General features: G+C 38.3%; 1 protein-coding gene across 2 annotated transcripts; it reads left to right on the top strand.

The window, feature by feature from the left end:
- Positions 1 to 216: 216 nt before the first annotated feature.
- Positions 217 to 20,316, top strand: LOC139962723 (uncharacterized). Of its 2 annotated transcripts, XM_071962967.1 has the most exons (5): positions 217 to 247; positions 769 to 872; positions 7,017 to 7,584; positions 17,050 to 17,604; positions 18,781 to 20,316. In XM_071962967.1, exons 1-5 carry the CDS (start codon positions 232 to 234, stop codon positions 18,828 to 18,830), a joined length of 1,293 nt encoding a protein of 430 aa, XP_071819068.1. In that variant the 5' UTR covers positions 217 to 231; the 3' UTR covers positions 18,831 to 20,316. The 2 variants fall into 2 exon arrangements, with proteins under 2 accessions (XP_071819068.1, XP_071819069.1); XM_071962968.1 differs by lacking the exons at positions 217 to 247; positions 769 to 872 and adding an exon at positions 4,587 to 4,775.
- The last annotated feature ends 1,994 nt before the right edge of the window (positions 20,317 to 22,310 follow it).

Genomic DNA, 22,310 nt, shown 5'->3' with positions numbered 1-22,310 from the left:
TGACCTTGGGATTATACGAACTTGGCTATTTCACGTCGTCAATGAAGACGTGTCGTCGATGGTCGTGTTGCGATTATTTCACGGGGCCGCCTTTTTGACAATAACCCACATTCGATACTAACGGTTCATTACGATAGGATAGAACTTTTGGGAAACGTTATGAAGAGTTATTATATACCGTAAAGGTAGTGAAAACTTGAGAGGACTACATGCCATGGGAATATTTCTTGCATGTTATTAAATTACGGTATACTCAACTATACAATTCGCGGTATATCAATGTTAATTATTTCGTGTTGCTACTGGCAAAACAGTTGATACAAGACATCGTTATAGTTTGCATAAATTGTTCAACTATAAAATTGATTGCCATCTTGGAGTCTTCTCATTGGACTTGGAAGTATCAAAATATTTACTATTAATTTGACTAAAGTAATATCTATTTTTAACATACCATTATTGACTGGAATATTGTTCCTTCTCGTTGGTATTATTTGTTGAAAACGAAAACTAGAACTTGTGTTTGATTTATGAGTGCAGGAATATTAGCTTTGGTCTGTTTGGGCCGATAAACATCTCCGAATCATAATACGGATTTTGACTTTTTTCCCCGCTGTTATTTTACTTGAGGATTACATAGTTTTATCGCTATGATTAAAATGGATAGACTAAACCGTTCTGCGACTTAAAAAAACAACATATTTGAAAGTAATGGCTAACTGTTCAAACTATGATTAATTTATTAACTTATTTGATCAATCGTTTCAGGATTCAGAAAGTTTAGCATGACGTGTATGGAGGTGATGTACCAGGGGGGATCTCCCCTCACCTATCGGTCACCATTTTCTCTATACCAGTCCAGAGCATCAAAGGTAAGCAATATTCTGAGAAAGATTTCAAATTAGGTTACTCGTAAACAGTACCTGCTTGAATTTGTAACATATCTTACAAAACAAATACGTGAGAACTTTAAGATGTCACATTCTGCATTAATATATTTAATAACTTATTTAATTTCAAACAACAAGTGTCCGGAAAAAAAATAAGCATTTGGTTCACTTATACCAACAGTAATTTCATATGGAATGTTTCGGGGGTTCATTCGGCAAATAGCGTCATTATAACTTGCAAGGATCTTAAGCGGATTAACTACTTTTGGGGTGAGAAATGTGAGTAATTCACATAAACCTTGTTGTCAAAGCGCATAGAACGTGTGGATTATGCGCTATATAAATAACGGCGTAATAATAAACCTTTACGTGCGTACATTTGGATGAGATGGGATTATGTTATATGGTAAAAACGACTGTCAGATGCATTAGTGTAAACATATGGAATATATATGATGATAATCGATATCATGGCTATGTATAACGAAAATGGAACAATTCGACGGATGCAGGGGCCAGGACAATATTGCCATGATTAATCGCATTATCTCTTGTATGCCGTAGTATACCAGCTAACTCGATACTTAGGGACATTATAGGCTTTCACCAAAAGATAATCGGCAACTTAGTTCAGAGATGACGGGTACATTGTATTGACGAATTCACGATTTCCCGAAGGGGTGGGGGTGTTCTGTGGGATGGGGAATGGAGGGGTGGGTGGGATACAAGTATCGGTATACATACCAATGTTACTGCCAAACATCAGTACATGAGGAAATGTAAGAAAAGCTCCATATTACCACTATGTACCTTGGTTTGAGCAAAGTTATGTTTGCATGTACTTTTTATGCCAAATATATATATATATATATATATATATATATATATATATATATATATATATATATATATATATATATATATTTGTATATATGTACATCATGGACCTCCTATATACTCGGACCCGGCCCTATACATTGAAGTAACCGCAAATACGCGCCAGCCTACTACTAGATAACAAGTTGTGTTTCTTAAACAGTTAACCTATCGGTATGAAATAGGAAGTAAAAACAGTGCACACACGTGTAGCTGGTTAATTCGGTTTGCCGCTCTTGCTAATATATATCACAACACACATAGATTCAAATAACTTTATTTATAATTGGTTTATTTATTATTGTAAGAACCCTAAGCTGTTAAGACGATTGGTTGGATATATTGATACTTGTAGAGCATATACCGAAGCCATTATTGTAATCGATACTCGCACACAGTTGTCAAACAGGAGGCCATGTAAAATGTTTTCTAAGACAATTTTTTTAATGTTAAAATTACCAATCGTAACTCTCCGACGGTGTTTCAGACGACATTGTATTTATTGTTACGATGATGGAACTCATCTTATATTTACGTTCCTGTTTATGTCATATTATTGTGCCGTGAGGGGCACATAGCCTATAGTAAAATATTAGAGAGGATTGAGGGAGAGAACAAACGCCATAGCCAGCCCACGGTATAGTATACTCTGGCATCATATCAACTCTTGTCAAATTATCATTTTATGCGGGGAATAACTGTCACCCCTTACGCCACAATTAAATCCGTTATTTACCGCTTTTTACAATTGAATTTGTCAAAGTTGGCTGTATCATTAGCCTACAACTATAGGTTTGATTATATTTATATAGATACGTCTATGAACGCCATGTGTGGTCTTGTGTCTATGACTGTGACATTTACCCTATCAACACCTGAACAAAGACCCTGGAAAGTAAACTTGCCACAAACTTTCTTTTCTGGAACCTCGGGGTGGGTGGGGGAGGGGGGTGGGAGGGGTTATGTGAAGGTGGTGGGGCGATACAGTCAATAGGCAGGTTCCGCGTTCGATACCCGTCCGGGTCATAGTAAGGTGGGTTTTTCATTCAAGAGCAATCTACGGTATTCCCATCTGAAATGACTTTCTAAATTGAAAAAATTCCAAGTTTGAGTTATAATATTGAATTGGAAGCCACCCGACGTGTAAGTTGTAACCCATAAGCCCTTGCGGGTTGCTCCCACATTTCTGGTCGCTTAAGCGTCGTAAAAAAAGTAACTGCTGATTATTATTATTGTTATTATTATTATATGAAGCGTCAATCTTTTTTACTTAGTAATTTTGCAACCCATTCCTTGGAGAGTATGCGGGCCGTGAATGTGGGGTTGTCGTAAAGACCGCAGTACAACAACTGGCAGCTTGTAGCATGTTCATGACCACCGTAATATTTTTCAAAGAAACAAAACAAGCTAATGTAAGGAAACATGCGAAGTTGCCGTTGAGTATCAAGGAATATTTGATAGCCAGGTCCCGTTTATTGGTGTTATTCTGTCGGTAACACTTTTATTACTGCGAATATAATATTGTATGATTTATGATCACTGGCGGGCATATTGACATGTCAAAGTTATATCTATAGACCTATATTAACCTGTATAGTTTTATTAATCTAAGAGTTATCCTTTACATATATCTAAATCATCAATATATTTACGTCCCATACCGGTATCTGTGGAGTTCCCTAGTAAATTGTGCCATGCCAAACATTTTTTCTCATGATTCCTCTAGCATATATAGGCTTTATAAATTTGCTTATGACTTGCGTTACCAACCACTCGTTTGGCACGTCTATCTGTAAATTGACTCTTGCATGCCAACACTCCACCATGAACGGTATTCTTCCTAAAAATGTGATCTTTCGTGCTGTGCCGACATGTTGTGTTATCAGCATTAATGGAATGACCACACTTAAAGGTGCCGGTTATGTTACCTGATCTTATTGTACCCCATCATATCGACCCTATTTAGAAACCTTGTGTAAATACCATACTCCAGTTATGAACAGAATGAAATATTGCTTCCAGGACAGTTACCTACAGTTACCAAACGCAATCACGATGACATGCAGAATACGTCCAATGCGACTCTTCTTTTAATTCAGAATCAAATTTGTGCTAATTAAAATCATTTACTGCTTAATTTCGCATTATAACTGTCTGATGAATCAATATTAGTTACCCCATTCCAAGTTTCACATTTAGAGTAATGTTAACGAACTCGTTCCTCCTCTTCCTTATCCCTTACCCCTCTTCCTTACCCCCTTTCCCTTCTACCTTACCCCTTACCCCTCTCCCCTTTACCTCCCCTCTACCTTATCCCTTCCCCTTCCCCTCTACCTTATCCCTTTCCCATTGCCCTCTACCTTATCCCTTCCCCTCTAAGTTATCTCCTTCCCCTCTACCTCCCCCTCTACCTTACCGTCCCCGTCCCCTGTACCTTTCCCATTTCCCCTCTACCTTACCACTTTCCCCTCTACCTTACCCCGTTTCCCCTTTCCCTTTCCCTCTACCTTACCACTTTCCCCTCTACCTTTCCCTCTACCTAACCTCGTTCCCCCGTTCCCCCTACCTTACCCCGTTCCCCCTATTCCCTCTACCTTTCCCCCTTTCCCCTCTACCTTACCCCCTTTCCCCAACAATCTAGCACATATCTCTGGTAACTGCTCAATCATCTTGATGATGTCATTATTCGTTCGTTATTCGCTCCTGCAGTATAGTCTGTATGCTGCACCTGTGCTTTTGTCTTTTTTTAATCTGATGTCCCCAAAGAATAACAAGGAATGAAAGTCTTGAGTGATCTCCCAATCAATCCAATTGCAATCTCTGTGGTCACTTAGAGGCCCCCGCATGCCTGTCATAACTCACTAACTGCTTTGCAGGAACCTCACACCAACCAGCAGACTGAGCATGTAGTAATACTGACAGTACATATATATATATATATATATATATACATATATATATATATTTATATCTTTAATGGATCATTCTTTCATCTTGCTAAACTAAGCGGTAAGTACAAATTTTACTACAGCATGAAAACAAACCAATATTAAACTTGTTTCTTTTCCATTAGTCAAATTTACGGACAAGAAAGAAAGAGAATGGATACATGGATGGACATCAAGAAAAAACCAACAATAATAATAATAATAGAAATAACAAGCTTGAAAAAGGTTGGATGTGGCATACGGACAACGCATTCCCTAGAAATTTAAATTTAAGGAAAGTTCAAACATTATGATACGATTAATTTGCTTCAACTGAAAACCAGTTACGGTACCTTTATACGTTCTGTTCGAATGAATGGGAGGGAGTGGCGGGTCGGGAGTGAGGGACTTTGAGATTCAGGCAGTGAGTGTTACTTCACTTCAATGCCGGCTGTAAAGGAAACAATTTTATTATATGTCACAGGTTTGGTCCTGAATTTTTTGCAGTCTCTTCTTCTCTGTTTATCAAAAGTGTAATGAAATGTTTTCGAAGCATTTTTGTGACTATGGAGTTGTGTGATAAGTTGATACATTTCCTACGATTTCGGGTATGTTTTCCGTAGTGACCTGGTACACCGATGTGTAGAAATTTGTATTCAATATATTTAAGTTTTTTTTTTCAATTAACATTTGAAATATTTTACATGTCATATATTTGCTCAGTCAAGCACTGTACTGCGTAGGTCATCCTGTATAAGAACCATAACGAACATATCTTCTAATGTATACTATAGCAAAATATTAAGCAATGCATTGGATGCATGATATCAGTTCTATGCTGCTATGTTATAAATTATAAAATGGAGAGTTACCCAGTATGTCCGACTGCTAGCATGGCCCTAGTACCTTTACCTAACCATCGGGAAAATGTATTATTGCTCAATTATAAAAAAAACGAAAATCAAAGAACGAAAGAAACAGAGGAATGGGTAAACATTTACGTTGTCATCGTTCAATGGCGACCAGAAGATGTGGTTTGTTTTGATTTTAGCTATGGTGCTATAATTCATACGGACAGCACCATCTATGCGGTACTGCACCTCTATAATCGTTGAAAGTAAAGTATTGGAAAAGCACAGCTATATTTACAGTTTTGGCAAGTAAGAGGCGGGGAACACATTAGTTCATATGCCAAGGGGCGCGGACTTCATGCCCCAGTCCCTCATATGAGACGGTGACCAAACGTATTGGAAACAGGAATGTTTAGCTCGATAAATGACCAAACGTATTACATACATACTTTATTTTCAGACAAAGGCCTTTCACTTCCATTAACTCATGTCAAGCTATCAGTGAATAAGATATAATTATTTATAATTATGATATATCTTAGTGGATCGTGTAAGAGATGTATTACTATTACCGTTGATAAACGTTAAGCTGTTACGCAATTAATGATGTGTATAGTCTTGTCTCCGCTGATGTAAAATCAAATAGTATAAGGCCGATCATAATGTAAGCAGATGCGGCGTAAACTCAAAGGAATTGAACCAATATACCCACGAGATGTTTGAAATGTGGAACCAGTCCGCATCCTCAATGATTAATATCATCTTGAAAGGATTAAATATGCTTATATTTTGCCACGTTTTACCTTTGAACGGTCCATTATTACGCGTTAATTACCAGAACGACATGTACACGCGTTAAAGTGCACGCATAATTAAAATGTTGTTATGCCAGTCATTTTCCCCCCGCACCCCGCTCCCATATATTATACTTATACTATGCAATGAATCTCTTACTTTCCCCATCTAGCCCCCCAAATCGAACGTTTTATCTTCATATTTCTTCACTTGGTATGCGAGCGTCGGGAGGCATGGAGGGGGCCACCTCAAGCCTTTCGTGTCATCTCATTACGTCTTTGTTCCAGAACTATTGGTTGGTACAGAGTACAGATTCCTGGAAGCTTTATAGCATCAACATAGGCCTTTCTTCCCTTTGTTCAGTATTTTCTTCAGATGTTTAAAGTAGGACTGTGTTGGGTAGTATACGAGGGAGGGGAAGAGGGCAGCGTTCATGCTGTGTGTGTAATTCACTATCATTGCCTACATTGTTCACGAGTATTTGAGATGAGCATGAAACAAGGGAAAGAGCTCTCACCTCTATATATCTACAAAACATCCCCTCCATGCTCATGCCCTACCATTACTCTCCCATCCCCCTTCGCCCAGTCCTCTCTTCACATTCTCTTCTGCCGGGAGACGTTTTGGTAAAAAATAAATAATGTTCGCTGTAACAATATTTATCTTTCTCGTTACAGAGATTTGGGCACTACAAAATGCAAGATGCATTGCTGGAGTCCTACCCAGTAGCTGGCCCAGTAGATTTCGTCGGTGCGCACACATTACCGCTGCAGCCATACCACAGTCCTGCTGTCTCGACTCAGAACCACATATCGGGGGCAGCAAATACAGGTATCCATTACGCGTCAACACATGCTCTGACGTCACAGGAACATCAGTTCTTTAAATTAGAAGCGAATAGATATACGCAATTGCAGCCAAGAACAAACATTGGGAGTGAGCCAGTGAAAGCTGGTGTTGATGAAACAGAACAAAATGGCGGCGTGGATGAAGTGGTGCCAGAAGCAGAATATGTCAATGCTCGGTGTGTCATATTTACCTTCTATACCGGTGACGTGAACACGGTAGTCGATGAACACTTTAAGAAAGCCCTGGATCAACCATCTAGCTTCTCACGCAATGGTGTATGTCATGGCGAGCACACAACAAAAACACAAAAGGGAACAGCAGACGACTGGAATAGGAAGCGTATCAAGTTATTAGAACATTCGAGTGAAGCTAGCAAGATTGTACAGAAAGACTCTGGTAAGCTACATACTGTTGTATATATACTCATCTCCAATAACCAAAACTAACTTTCAAACTAGACGATATTACCGGTTTGATATTCATTGAATGTGATGTGATTACGATCCTTCCATGACCCATCTCTACCACTCCCACCCGTCCCCCGTAATAAAGAGTGTGATAAGTTAACTTATAAATTCATTGGAAATGATCATATCCTTCGAATATAATAACGGTTCTCCATTTGTTTGGTTTTGTGATGTTACCAAAGACGTAACAATCAAAAACAAATAGCGCGTAAACAAGAGAGTGGATGAAAAGCAAACGCTTGGTTTATCGACAGCTTATAATAAACAGTCGATTTATTAGCATGACATACCGTTCCGAGATGAAACGTATATAATTCAGCGCCATTTTGATTTGCATTATTCTTTCAATGTCTTACTTCAGGGTCGCGTTTGTATGTGATGATCTAAGGGATACTATAACATACCATTTACAATTTCATTTTTCCCCTTCAAAACTATAACAACAAAAAAACATCCATGAAAAAGATGGATCAAACAATAATTTAACTCCAAATGTTTTTCGTAATCACTGCCTCTATATCGTGGAACAATATCCCACTTAACCTCAGGAAAGCCATCTCATTTAAATGTTTCAAATCCCAGCTGAAGACATTTCAGTTTCCTTGATATTTTCATCTTTGAGTTCTCGACTGCGCTTTTGAACAAGCCTTCGGCACTGGATATATGGCGCATTATTAAGTGATTTATTTACATTACATTTACATATGTTTGCAACCCATTTTTTTTTTCTCGATATAGTACTCTGACATTACACAATTAGTAAATAAACATTAGAATATAAATAATTAAATATCCTTAATTGAGTCAAATAATTACGTAGTTCTAATTATCGTGTTACGTGTAGTGACTGGGTACATGAAGTCTCATCCATTGTTTACGGTTCTTAGAAGTGACAGAATCTCGTTCTTCCAAAGGTTAGCGTGCTTAGAACAGCATGCTACATGGGCCCACTGAATCTAAAGGGGTATGCATGGAATTGTCTTCTAACAAGAATCAAGACTACCGATGACAGCTCATAAACGGCTGGGTATAAATCGATACTGTCGGTAACGCACTGCGACTAGCGTAACCTTTAAACCGAGGTGTACTATGGCCATAGGCGTAGGAGGCGGGGGAGGGGGCTGGGAGGATGCAGCCCCCAACCCAAAATTTTTGTGAAAATTCGGGCAATAATTATGCTGAGAATTTTTCAGGCACCTACTGAAAGAAAAATAATTTCAATGTGTTTTTTAATGGTTAAACTGATATTATTATCATTATGATTGTAACGATTTCCCAATTATTCTAACCAATATGGAAGGGTAATATTAATAACACGGCAAATGATTGTATGTTATTGGCATGCGATGTAATAACCGATGCATGCCTAAATGATATGCACAGTATGATGTTGAGCGCGCGAAAAATTTTGGTTATATTTTTCGGGCAAGTCGTTACAGCCCCCCCCCCCCCCCCAATCAAATTGGGCTCCTACGCCTATGACTATGGCGGTTAATATTATCGTGCAATGCGTATATCTTATATTCTTATCTGCAACAATTTCACATATACGTTACATTGATAACATATAAAATGATAGTCATTACATGTGAGTAGGAAAGTGGCTCCGCCTCCCCCTGTTCAACTAAGGGTGTACTCCGACTTATAGCTGGACACTTTCAATTAGCAACGATAGAGTAAGACAATAATTCCCATTTCATTTTCATATCGGACTTCGTCAAATACCCTCACGCATCTTGGAGAATCTGCAGGACAGAATGGATGATTCTGCAGAACAGAACGTGATGCATGGAAACTGCCTCAACTAAAAGCGAGATCAGCAAATACTGCCCTCTCAGGATTCTCTAAAATCTCCCATACAGGAATGTTTCATGTTCGAATGAGGCACTACATTAAATATAAAACGTATTAGTCAAATGCACAAGCATGTGTATATGGAGGAGCAATTTGCCCTAGCTCATGTAACTTTTTCCACATATTTTAGCATTTTGCGGCTCCATGTTGTACGCTAATGGCAATAGTCTGAGAAGGTGTGTCCTAAAAAATCATATATTCATGATTTTGATGCGATCATATCAAATGCTGCTGAATATAAAAAAAACTGTAAACAAACACCGAGGCTAATTAATGGTCAACTTCAAACCATTTCTTCCTTGTTCAAGATTGAGGTTTTTAGAAACGGTTTTTCTGGATTCTCAAAAGAGCAGAGTCTATTCTTCAAAGTAAGAACAGTTCAAATTGAAGATGTAGATTATTAAAAATGATTTATTGCGTCATCAAATGTCACAAAATGGACGAAAGCCAACCAATAAACATTTTAGTGCCAAAGTTTCTTGTTCTCGGCGTAAGAACTAACCGCATGGAACAACTAATCGCGGTGACACAGGATGGATTTAGAATGTGTTTAGTGAGCCTGCGTTATATTTTAGTGCTCAGGTATTAAACCCCGGAGGTCTCAAGCATTGACAGAAAATATCGTCATTAAATATAGTTATCTCATTTTAAGAAGTGTTACAAGGGTCGACACTAGGTCAAAGGATAACGTTGCAGTAAAAGTGATTTTTTAACCCAGCCTACATAATATCCTAAATACTCGCCAGAAGTTCCCAGAACATCTCAAAATAAAAACTGCCACGATAAAATGCCTAAGCTAAACACTATACGCTCTCATTCATATGGTTCTAAATAAACCGAATCCGGGCAAACCGGCATATGTTTCTAGTAAGCAGAAAGAGTTTATCATGAGCGATATGAAAATGAGTCACTTTGAAAAATAACTTCTGTAGAACACAAAAAAAATCGACAACTAAAACAATACCTCATTTCATAATAATATTTAACAATTTACTGTTGAAGTTAATGACTCATATTTATATTGTGTGATGCGTGTCGGACAGTTTACGCCCGAGTAGGGGAGGGGGGGCGGAGGGGGGTATTTATTCACCAACTTAAAGAAGCCATGACACGAAAATTTCAACGTCCAATCTGTTTGGGATCCATATAAGCATGTTCTCTAGAACATATCAACCATTCTGCCAGTTAAAAACTTGATTTTTCCAGTCGAAAATTGAAAAATAATTTACCCTCTTCGGGGCTTGAAAAGTTCATTCGCCCGAAAAATGTTCCTAATCTCATGACGTCATGTGTTTTCATTCCCTTGTCACACATCAGTTAAGAACAGCAACGTATATGTCCGAACCGGTACGCATAATTCAGATCTTATACGTATACGTGTTACGTCAACGTATTTTTACGTCACGTACGTATCAGTTGACATGTACAATATATGAGTTTACAATATATATATAAAGAAGGGATTTCAAGAGAAATTCAACATTTCATTGATACGGTAGGCCTATATGAATAATATACATAAAAAACATCGAAATTATAAAAGTTAGTTACAGTTAAATCTTGTGATATGTTCTTACGTGGAGAATGCAAGCAACTTTATTGTCCACATAAACAGAGAAAACTATAAAAAAAACTAAACTTAATAATGACGTGATATAATAGATGATTATTAAGATGGCCCCTACATATCTTTGGGCATGTGTTAATTGGGTCTGAGGATCGCTGTCACAGAAGAAGCAGGACCACTTAGTTACAGATGCTAATGAATCAGATTGCTCTGGCTATGAGGACACTTGCGTAATGAACCTGCCAAACTTCTTTCTTCAAACAGCAGGATTGTTGAGTAAAAAGCAACAGGGACACCCTGGCGGTAAAATTAAGCGCTGCGTGCTCCCCGGTATGAGTGATCGTTGATCTTAGTTTGAGACTGGGGGGGGGGGATGGAGATGAACCCACTAGGGTGCTTCTGATTAGCCTATGCCAAGATTAGATAAGTGTATTAGTGGGCGGTTGAGGGGGAAATGAATATATGGATAAATAGTATGATGCTATATAACAGCCGATAGTTAGGTACAGATGGAGAAGAACTCTGGGGATGTGGGGGGGGGCGGGAGGGGGTTATACATCATATTCATAAAAGTGCGCTTGATTTATTGATACATTAATACACATAATGTATACTAAATGACTTTAAATCTATTGTGGCTCATACAACGGTGCTGGCATAGTGAGTGTATGCAGAGAAAGTTATAGACTCAGCATAATTCATTCATGCGAGCCTTAACTTCTACAATGTCATCTACTAGATATAGCATGGATATCGGGGATTTCATTGCTTTCCCTGTAGTTGTTAAAGGAACTCCACCCACAACTCTACATGATCCCTGCTGCCGTTTGTGCTGCAACTTTGTAGCTCAACCGTTAACCGTTGGCGCGTGATTTGCCGGTTTGGAGTTTGGCCGTGAAACAGAGCACATATTATGGGAAAACGTGTTGTTAGGGTTTCACCCGGTGCTGTAATAACCGGGACATCGTTGAGTTTGATACAGAGCAACGCAACCCAACTATAGACATTGTTTGTAAATAATTATTTCGATAAATATGATAGAAGGGATTCAAAATAAGCTCAATTAATAGATGGAATCAACTTCATGTTGTATCAAGTTCATGTTGTATCACGTTCATGTTGCATAAGGTTCATGAATGCAGGCAGTACTGGAGTTAGGTCCTTGATTAAGGCTATGATTAATTTGCATTTCGATGAGTCGGTTCACCAATTTTATTCACCCCTCTGTTACCTGTCTTCATACAAATAACGCAATTCCTCATCTACGGCTAACCAGCCGAAACTATTGTTAACGTCCCTCCCCCCCCCCCCCCTTTGATACGTTTCGTTTTATGGATTTACTAAGCCTTGTTCTTCCTCTCATGAGTTATACTTTGTTTGATGTGTTTTGGCGTAACTGCTTATAACAACAAAGTTCAAAGATACACACGACATCGGTAATTAATAAGCTTGAGAAGATTGGTCCGGTAATAGCGTGTAACCTTTGGGTAGCCAAGTAATTATATCCCAATAACTCACATTTCATCAAGCTGGGCACTAACTGGCGCCCTCATGTTTTCATGGCTCAAATATGCAATTTCTCCAACTGTCCCCCATTTCAAAGCCCCATCGTTTTTTTTCAGCCTGTTGTAAACGACCTCTCGAGTTGTTCACCCTTTTCGATCCTATATTCCATGAATGTATTGTGCCCCATTTATTTAGCTTGGCACATTGTTCTATGTCATCTTTGGCGTTCCATGATTTATGATTGACGCGTGCGTAGTTCCGATTCCCTTCTCACGGTGAGTTGCAAACGCTATAAATAAGCCGTCGACAATTCGTGACCAGGTGTTTTGTCCAGTTTGTATCATGTACATTCAAGAGGTTTTTGAAGGTAAGCTTTGCTATGGTTTATTATTACATCAAGACAGTGTGTTTCACAGACCTACAACCAGCTATCCCATACGGCTTTTTTTAATTACACCTGCTTCGAGAGTTACAGGGGTCGGACTGTTAAATCGAAGCTTTAACTATATTGTAAGATGCACGTGGAGTTTTCTGATTACATGTGTATGGATACATTGTAATACAATGTGCTTTTCTTGATTAGGACCTTTGATCATTGATAATTGATAATATATGTCTTATACTAGGAGGCAAGGGACTTCCCCCAGTGGCGGAGCGTCCATACAGTCAGTAAAATGGGCTGACGGAGTAAAATGGGCTGCTGTCGCCCTTTTCAGCTCTTTACCACTTTATACTTATTCTAGATTATTGTCTTTTTTATTGCGCTCTCATCTACTTATTGACATTTGTCACATTTTGTTGGTGTAATTTGGCGATGACACCTATTTATTCTTCGTTTATCTGCAAATTAGCCAGGCCCGGAAGCGAATATTTTTTTCCCAAACTGAACTGACACTGAAATTATTTCCTCGATTCTGATTGGTTATCAGCGAGCACGTGATATACTTTAGTTTTCAACATGGATCCTCCATAATCTGTCGATATCAGTATGATCAACACAATCAAATTCAAGATATTAACATTAGCAACTTTCCAGAACTTTTAGTAGGTATATTTGAACGAAAGTATAGAGTGAAGCAACTATTCCCAACTACTGCGCCCATTATAGGCAGTCCTCGTTCGTTTGTTTACTCGCTTGACTCCGCTCTACGCAACACATACATGTAATGTAGCCTATTGTACTGTGTATAGTATACAACACTATAACACACAGTGCATTTGTAATTGTATACATGTAGCCGATGTACATATGTACCGTGGTGTTTGGTTGCGATACTTTTAGTTTTATAATCATAAATTCAAAATGTATTCAGTCAATGAATCATGATAGGCCTATTCGAATATGTAGTGGCCATGAAGACGCGCGAGCGAGTGTGTGTCAGCCAGTGAGTGTACACAAACATGGCATTTGACGATATGTCTGTGTCTTTTGACTTGTTAACTAGTTGTATATAGCATTATAACCTATACGTACGTAACCACATATGTTTACCTGCACAATTAGAAGTTCTTATACATGGTGACATAGTAGGCCTGCATTAACCGTATATACGTATTCGTACTAGTTCGTACGAGATCTCAAATTCACTAATATAGGCCCTACCGTATGGAAAGCCATTTTAACATTTAATCGGGAATTTTAGATATCTGAAATTGTTTCTTATTTCAGATATCTGAAATTGAATTCGAGATATCTTAAATAGATTTCGAGATATCTGAAATTCTAATTCAGATATCTGAAATTGAATTCGAGATATCTGAAATTGAATTCGAGATATCTGAAATTGAATTCGAGATATCTAAAATAGATTTCGAGATATCTGAAATTCTAATTCAGATATCTGAAATTCAATTCGAGATATCTGAAATTGAATTCGAGATATCCGAAATTGAATTCGAGATATCTGAAATTCTATTTCAGATATCTTAAATTTAATTCGAGATATCTGAAATTGAATTCGAGATATCTGAAATTGAATTCAAGATATCTGCAATTCGAATTCGAGATATCTGAAATTGAATTCGAGATATCTGCAATTGAATTCGAGATATCTGAAATGCATATGCATAAATTTCCGATTAAATGTTAAAATGGCACGTATGGAAAGCCATTTTAACATTTAATCGGGAAATTTCAGATATCTGTAATTGAATTCGAGATATCTGAAATTGAATTCGAGATATCTAAAATTCTATTTCAGATATCTGAAATTGAATTCGAGATATCTGAAATTGAATTCGAGATATCTGAAAATGAATTCGAGATATCTGAAATTTTATTTCAGATATCTGAAATTGAATTCGAGATATCTGAAATTGAATTCGAGATATCCAAAATTCTATTTCAGATATCTGAAATTGAATTCGAGATATCCGAAATTGAATTCGAGATATCTGAAATTGAATTCGAGATATCTCGAATTCAATTTCAGATATCTGAAATTCCCTGGTATTTCGAGATATCTGAAATTGATTTTAAGATATCTGCAATTATTTGTAGATATCTTAAATAAATTGGAGATATCTGTAATTTAATTTGAGATATCTGAAATTATTTCGAGATATCTGAAATTCCTTATTAAATGTTAAAACGGCTTTCCATACTACCGCCCTTGCAGTAGCTCTTGATAACTGGAAGCCTCACATTGTATCTACATGTAGGCACACTTAGGCCTACATACTTTAACTTAGCCTGTATATGGCGTACACACGTATTTTTGACATGATGCGGCCCATGAGGATTGGTATGATCAACACTAACAGTGTCACATACATTCATTCATAAACGCCGACTACCATTCCGGTTTTGATCAGCCAATCAGAATCGAGGAAATAATTTCAGTGTCAGTTCAGTTTGGGAAAAAAATATTCGCGGCCCGGAAAGGGTCATTTCCGGAGATCTAGGGAGTATCTTTACTCAAAAATTGCCTGTACGCTACGCGCCAACCAGTGGTGGCGCTCCGCTTAGATAGTGTCGAAAGCGCCCCTACAGACCATTCTCGCCCCACCCCCTGGCCAATACCCCTAGCTCCGCCACTGACTTCCCCTCCTCTGATGTTAATGAAATTAGTGTACAAAAAACGTATAAACTAACGTACGATCAAAATTCTCATCTAGTATTACAAATGCCATCTCTACCAAATAAAAATAATTACCGAAGCCAAACGAATATCCGAGAAAAAGAGATAGAAAAAAAAAAAAAAAAAAAAACAGCATCAGACTCTTTTGGTTAGTTTCAGACTACGTCATTCTTACCGGCAATAACCATTAAACCCTGATGTCTCCTTCCGGTCAGAATTTTGTTTTGTTTTTGCTTTGTTAAGGCAACCGGAGGAGAGGTTCATTATTTGGAGGAGGAAGAGGAGGAGAAGGAGAGAGTAGAGTGATGTGTTATTTTCTGCAATGTCTCCTATGTATCGGCTGTAAAAGCATTCTTAGCCAGTCCATCAGGGCTATGACGACATCTCAGCACAAACCAATGAACCGGACTTGAGCAATCAAAACGCAAGGATTATATAGTTGGTTAAGAGATAACAGATTTAATGAGGTCATGCAGTCAGTCAATAAGTGTTGACTCAAATAAAATATGATCCCTGTAGAGTGTTTTCGTTTCATTGTCTTGTGATCTCGTTCATATCAGTGGTCATTAAACAGATCTCCAACATATTGTTATTAAACCACATGACACTGTATTGAAAGTGAAGAATAACGTTAACACGATTAAAGAAATATAAATGAACGATGACCCTTCATAATGGAGGTTGAGTTGGGGCAAGTTGTGAACATTCTTGCTGAACCGATGGACATCATGGTCAGGCCGTACAGCTTTATATCAAGTGTCGCTTTAATAGTATAGCTCCACCCGATTTGCTCAAAGTATGGTCTCAACCGTCTCTGAACTGTCGCGTCAGTCTCATTCAGTTAGAGATCTAATTTAATCCACATCACGGATGTAGTAGTGCATTTTCATATATTTGAACACATAGGCCACACTTGTACAATTCTAGTTCGTATGTGATGAGAGAACGTTTACTTCGCTGACGTATAAACAACATATACCGTGTGGAAGTCTGACGACGTGCAGACATCATGACGTCATTAACGACGAGATGACTTATTACCTTTAAACTTGATATACACTTAACCCCAGTCGGGAGAACACACGGAGGCGGTTTAGGTCATTGTTCTCCCCAGCAAAACGTTCTGAAACTAATCACAAAAGTCACATGACATCACATGTTGGTAAAGAAAAACGCCGCCTGATCTATAATGTTTAGGACGCATGAATTCTCGCGGTGACTGTTATTCATGGTTCACCATGTCGGGCTCGTAATGCGCCGTTAACTTTCATTTCAATGATCGTTTCGTGTTATCCCCCCCCTTACCCCTGCCCTAACATCACTTGACATTGTGTCCAATTCCTTTGCTTCATTATCTGTATTTTTTAATATATTTTTATTACATCAGATAATTCCACGTCAACGTTGATGTGCCGCCGAAATTTTCCGCCGTCATTCTGGAACAGTAACTATTGGCAGGAACTAAGAGCGACCTCACTTGTGCCCATAGACGGTACTAACTTGCACTACCTCAACAGCAGCAACGGGAGTTGTTACTACCAAAACGCCAACAACACCATAACACCGTACAGGACCTCTGACTCTCTCTTTGCGGCGGAGTCGTATTCCGCTTATCGGCAGAGGGTGTCTGGTTTACATAACGATCCTTGGCACTACACGTTCGCTGCGCACCACCAAAGCGCTTTCGCACATCACAAATCTAGTTACGGCATTCATGAACTCAGTTACGGCTATGCCTCGGGGAGTGCATTCAACCCGAGATATAGCTCTCTCCTGATTCAACCGACGGTTAGACCCACTATCTTACCTGCAATACCGGGTCAAATGGAGCTTCCAAAACCGTCCGTGACAGATACCTGGAATTCTCAAGGGTACAACGGAATACACACTCACCCGCAGTATTACTCCACAGATCTCCAAGCTTACAGTATCGCAGACTCCAGTAAGTTGTAGGCAATTATAATAAATCGTTATGATTAATATATGACAGAGATATTATATAGTGCAGGGGACGCTATAATAGATATATTATAGATATATCTTATTCTAGAAAGGCCGGGCCTATAGCCAGACTTCTTTATTCTTTTAGGAGCCCGAGAACTTTTGAAGAGGGGGATGCAGAACCAATCTAAGAATGCTTTCTTTGGCGCGGGGGGTAGGGGGTTTGGCAGACAATTTTGTTTTGGGTAGGGGAGGTGGTGGCTAAGCAACACTCTCCAGCCTAGCGCGTATGCGCACAACTCATCATTAACGAGCACACATGTGCTACTAACACATACAATAATTAAACATTTTAAAAATATTTAAAAAAAAATGAAAATAAATAAACTCTTTCCTCTTAATGTTAAGGCTGTTTTACAAAATGTTCTGAATTTGTAATCGTATTACTGCAATACATCTCGATTAGAATTACGACTAACAGTATACAACCTCCGTACAGCTTGACCTAAACCTACTTTCGGATCTGGATAGATCTGCCATACAGTCTTGCTGTTGAAATGCTTATTAACGCTAATAACTAGCTATCGGCTAATTACTTATCAAATCTACGTGACGACGAAATTCCTTTACTGTTTTTGCAAGAAAATAAAAACAACATTGACTACTCTTCACTTTGACAAGTTGAACGTTTCTCATTCGGTTGGTTTAGGTAACCTATCCGTAATGATGGAATTACTGTACGTAAAGAGTGAGCCTTGACCTCACTTCTGTAAAATAGGGGACACTGATATTAATATTATACGTGTGATTGGTTCATCCACCGGTAAAACAAGCTGTTTGGAACAAGAAACTATCAACGATTCATTTATCTGTAGAAGACGCGTATGGAATGGAATGTGGGAACCCGTGGTGGGGTAGGAGCGGGGGGGGGGGAGGGTGGGGGTGGGTAAGGCCATGGGGTGTGTCTACACAGATGCAAATCACATCTTCAGTATACCACCTTTATATTGTAACCTTACATTCAACAATGCATTGTTCTCAGTGTTGGCCTATTCAGCCTGTCCATCCCTACCAATTGTAATGCAACTGACCATTATCACTTGATAACCACGTGACCAGAATGAAGCCGTCAATCTTACATATGTTTTTTTTTTGTTTTTTTGTCTATCAATTTTAGATCCGGGTGTCGATACACATGACACAATGAAAGATTTCTTATGGTTCTGAGGATCATATTGAAACGATGCTTGGTGGAGTTCTGTCAGAAGACACCGTTGCCAGGGAGATATTTAAATGACGCCGCGTACACAACACTCGAAAGTGGGGAATGAAAGTGGAAGAAGTTCTCTGATTGTGTGAAAATGCTAGTGTTTATATTGGATTTTGTTCAAACAATTATATACAGAAGTTATTTATGGTTGAAAGCATTTTCACATTCTTTTTTGATAATACGATATTAGGATATAACTTGGTGACGTTGACTTGCGGAACGATTCTGCAGAAGCACCTACGTAAATTACCACGTGACATGTTATCTTGCGATAGTCTTGTTGCCATAGCTGGAGTGTTGAGTGCTCTGAACTATAACTTAGTTCAGTTTTCGGGTTACTATTTGGATAAACAAGTTATTTTTTAGGACGAAGAACTCAGGAATTTTTGTTCAGTTTTATTTGTCACAAGGTTCTACGTTTATTTTGATTAAGTTAAAAGCTTTCTTATAACATTGCGTTCGTGAATTTCTTTTTCATGTTCGAAACTTTAAAGAGAAACTTTTGAACTTTCGCAGATGATTAAAACGACTGAGCAAAGTCTATGTTGATACCTATAAAACAAAAGAGAAAATAGAAGAACTTGATGGTTGCAATTTTGCAGACCGTAAACTATAGCTTTGGGTACTTATGCCGTATGTGTACTGTACTGGACAAAAAATGATAACTTTATGTTCTATCAATGTTTTTAACTATGCTAAAGCAGCAAAACTTAACGTTTTCTGTTGCAGATTTAAATGCTACACAAAGTAAATAAATTATATTGAGTGCCGCCATCTCTGCGGGGTGATATGAAATTTTGCCATGAGCTTATTCCTCGAAGGTTTATGACAAGAGGGAACAGATGGTGAACCCGTTCCCCCCACCTCATTACCCCGTGTCAGTAAAATGTTGTTGAGATGCACGAGATCTAATTAGCTATCTTCTACTTTTCGTAGCATACAATTACTGCCTATACTATAGTCTGGATGATATAATATTGCATAAGCCGCTACTAACAGTATACCGTAAAAGGGGTTACGGATTGGTTGGGTGGGGGAAATGAAAGCTGCTACTTTATTGATCAGTTTGAAGATTCTTACCCCGAGGGGGAGGGAAGATGGGGGGGGGTGGCGGGGTGATACTGGAAATATTCGTCCCAAATATAGACTGTTCCCCTATACAATAACAGAATATTTTCGATAGTGACGATTCGCATTATATTAACCACTAATATATGTATTTCTCACCAATGAGGAAGAGGCTCTTCCGTCCCACTCATGTTGAGAAATGTTTGGAGACCAGTCTAAGTTTATCGATGGTTTGTTCGGTGTTGTTCCGAAGAGAAACATTTCAAGTTTTATGAAGAGTATTGGAGGTTTGAGAAACCACGTAAGTTGCTTTTGTTTATGTTTTGTCTAGTATATATGATATGAGAAGAAATACAACTCCATCGCAAAGACTTTTATCGACTCTAAATTAACTCATTTTTTCGAGAAGACAAAAATTTACGTTTTGTGCACAATTTTTACATTCAGCCGTTTCTTCAATACGACACTGTATTATTTGGGTTTTATTCTCTCTGCGTCATGTCACTAATCTCATTCCTAATGTAAGATGGCAGCAGACTGGAAATAATTAGAGGAAGTGGTATAGTGGTTCGGCTGTGTGCTTGATCGGCCTCTCAAGGTTATGAAAGGGTGTGAAGACTCGTGCAAAAAGAAACGTCTAATGCCGGTAATCTGATAGTTTCGAATGAGGTGCAACAGAAGTGTTAGACACCACCATAGATCCCAGAAAATACACACACAACTTGCTACCGTCGGTAATTAGACGCTAGTGTACAGTCAGTGCATACAGCTACGGTCAATACCCACAACACAGTGTACATAGCAGCGATGGACATCTCAGGTCTAGATAAAAGATAACAAGGTATCACGTGTCATTACTGTCTGCATTTTGTAGCGACACGAACAAACGTCACTTGCAAGCAACAGAAAGTTAACTTTTTCAGATGACCGCATGCGTTTTGGGGCGAGTCTTCAATGCCTGTAAGCAATGGATCAGAACTAACAGATTATTTTATCAAAATTAGTGAATAAGTAAGTAGGCCTACTATATTTTATGCCGAAAATTGTTTCTTTATCAGACAACCGCAGACACTGTATCATATCAGTGTGTGCGTGTGCGTCAGGCACTCCCTATTAGAGTGGGTTCGTTACGGTGGGGTGCACCATGTTGTGAGTTGATTCTAGTGTATAGTTTGTTACAGCATGTATATAGTATACCATATATAGATCTGTTAATGTAAGTAATGCATCTGTTTTTTCAATATGTGGGGCATGCTTATGTCATGCGGTTTGACTAGCACGATAGTATATAATGTCAATGGTCATAACAAGTTCGCGGCAAGTATGTGTATTTCATTCTCTTCTGAGAGTGAAAAACACGTTCACTGAAATTGATTCTAACATTAGAGTGAAGCGGGCTAACACTGAACTTACTCGAATCTAAATTTGTGATTGAAGCCATCCCGTGATACAAATGATATATTTATTGCTCTACAGATTTATCGCCCTGGACAATTTAGGGATCTTCGTACCTCCACGGTATCACCAACTCTCAACTGGCGGCAGTAACAGCATGCTGCGTGCACGTAGGCCCTATGTACATTACGGATTAACCAGTCTACTGTGTAGGGAGGGTACAGACATAACGTTTACATGCTAATAACAACTGTTGACTTAGTTGGATAGCTACAAGACAACACAATTGATCTGTTCCAACTCATTGGTTCTAAAATTAAGGCCCCTGGAGCTTTGTGTTTGCCGGGTTGTAACTATACTGTGTGATCAATCCAGCTATAGTATTCACAATGAAATAACCGAAAGACCTAGGTTTTGTTTTTATTTTACTAGAAATTGAAGATCAAAGCAAACCACATGCAGCTGTAAATGACAGTTCAAGGAAAATCGTTGCTCCATAATTCCAACATTTGAAAATTTGAAAAAAAAGATTAAAGATAATATTAACGTTATAAACAAACTGCAGGTAGCTAGTCAAATAATTAATTACTAGTGATTTCCCTGGCCCCATTCGTTAACTCGAATCACTGCATTAAAGAGTTCACCTTGGGAGTTCACCGACTTAAGTCATGTCTCGTTCAAATACTGATTATAAATGTTTGGCCGACCAAAATTATCAAATCATCACAGAATCATGTCTTGTCGAAATACTGGTTATAAATGTCTGGCCGACCAAAATGATAAAATCATCATAAAATAATTAATTACTAGGCCTACACACGAAGTTTAAGTTCACTTGTTATAAAAATAGATGTCTTAATTAGCTCGATCCAATGTCATCGTATAGTTAAATAATAATTATACTAAAATTTGGTTTAATATGACAGATATATGGACGGCCATGCAACTGATTAAAAATAATGAAGAGCATTTCA

The sequence above is a fragment of the Apostichopus japonicus genome, chromosome 21 (genome assembly GCF_037975245.1).
Source record: "Apostichopus japonicus isolate 1M-3 chromosome 21, ASM3797524v1, whole genome shotgun sequence".
Taxonomy (NCBI): Eukaryota; Metazoa; Echinodermata; class Holothuroidea; order Aspidochirotida; family Stichopodidae; genus Apostichopus; species Apostichopus japonicus.
This window is presented reverse-complemented; position numbering and strand designations above follow the sequence as displayed.

What these genes read in the sequence shown, in the direction of transcription:
- LOC139962723 (XM_071962967.1), top strand. An exon ending in ACCAGTCCAGAGCATCAAAG is followed by an intron (nt 873 to 7,016) that starts GTAAGCAATATT and finishes TTCTCGTTACAG; the next exon opens with AGATTTGGGCACTACAAAAT. An exon ending in TTACAGTATCGCAGACTCCA is followed by an intron (nt 17,605 to 18,780) that starts GTAAGTTGTAGG and finishes TATCAATTTTAG; the next exon opens with ATCCGGGTGTCGATACACAT.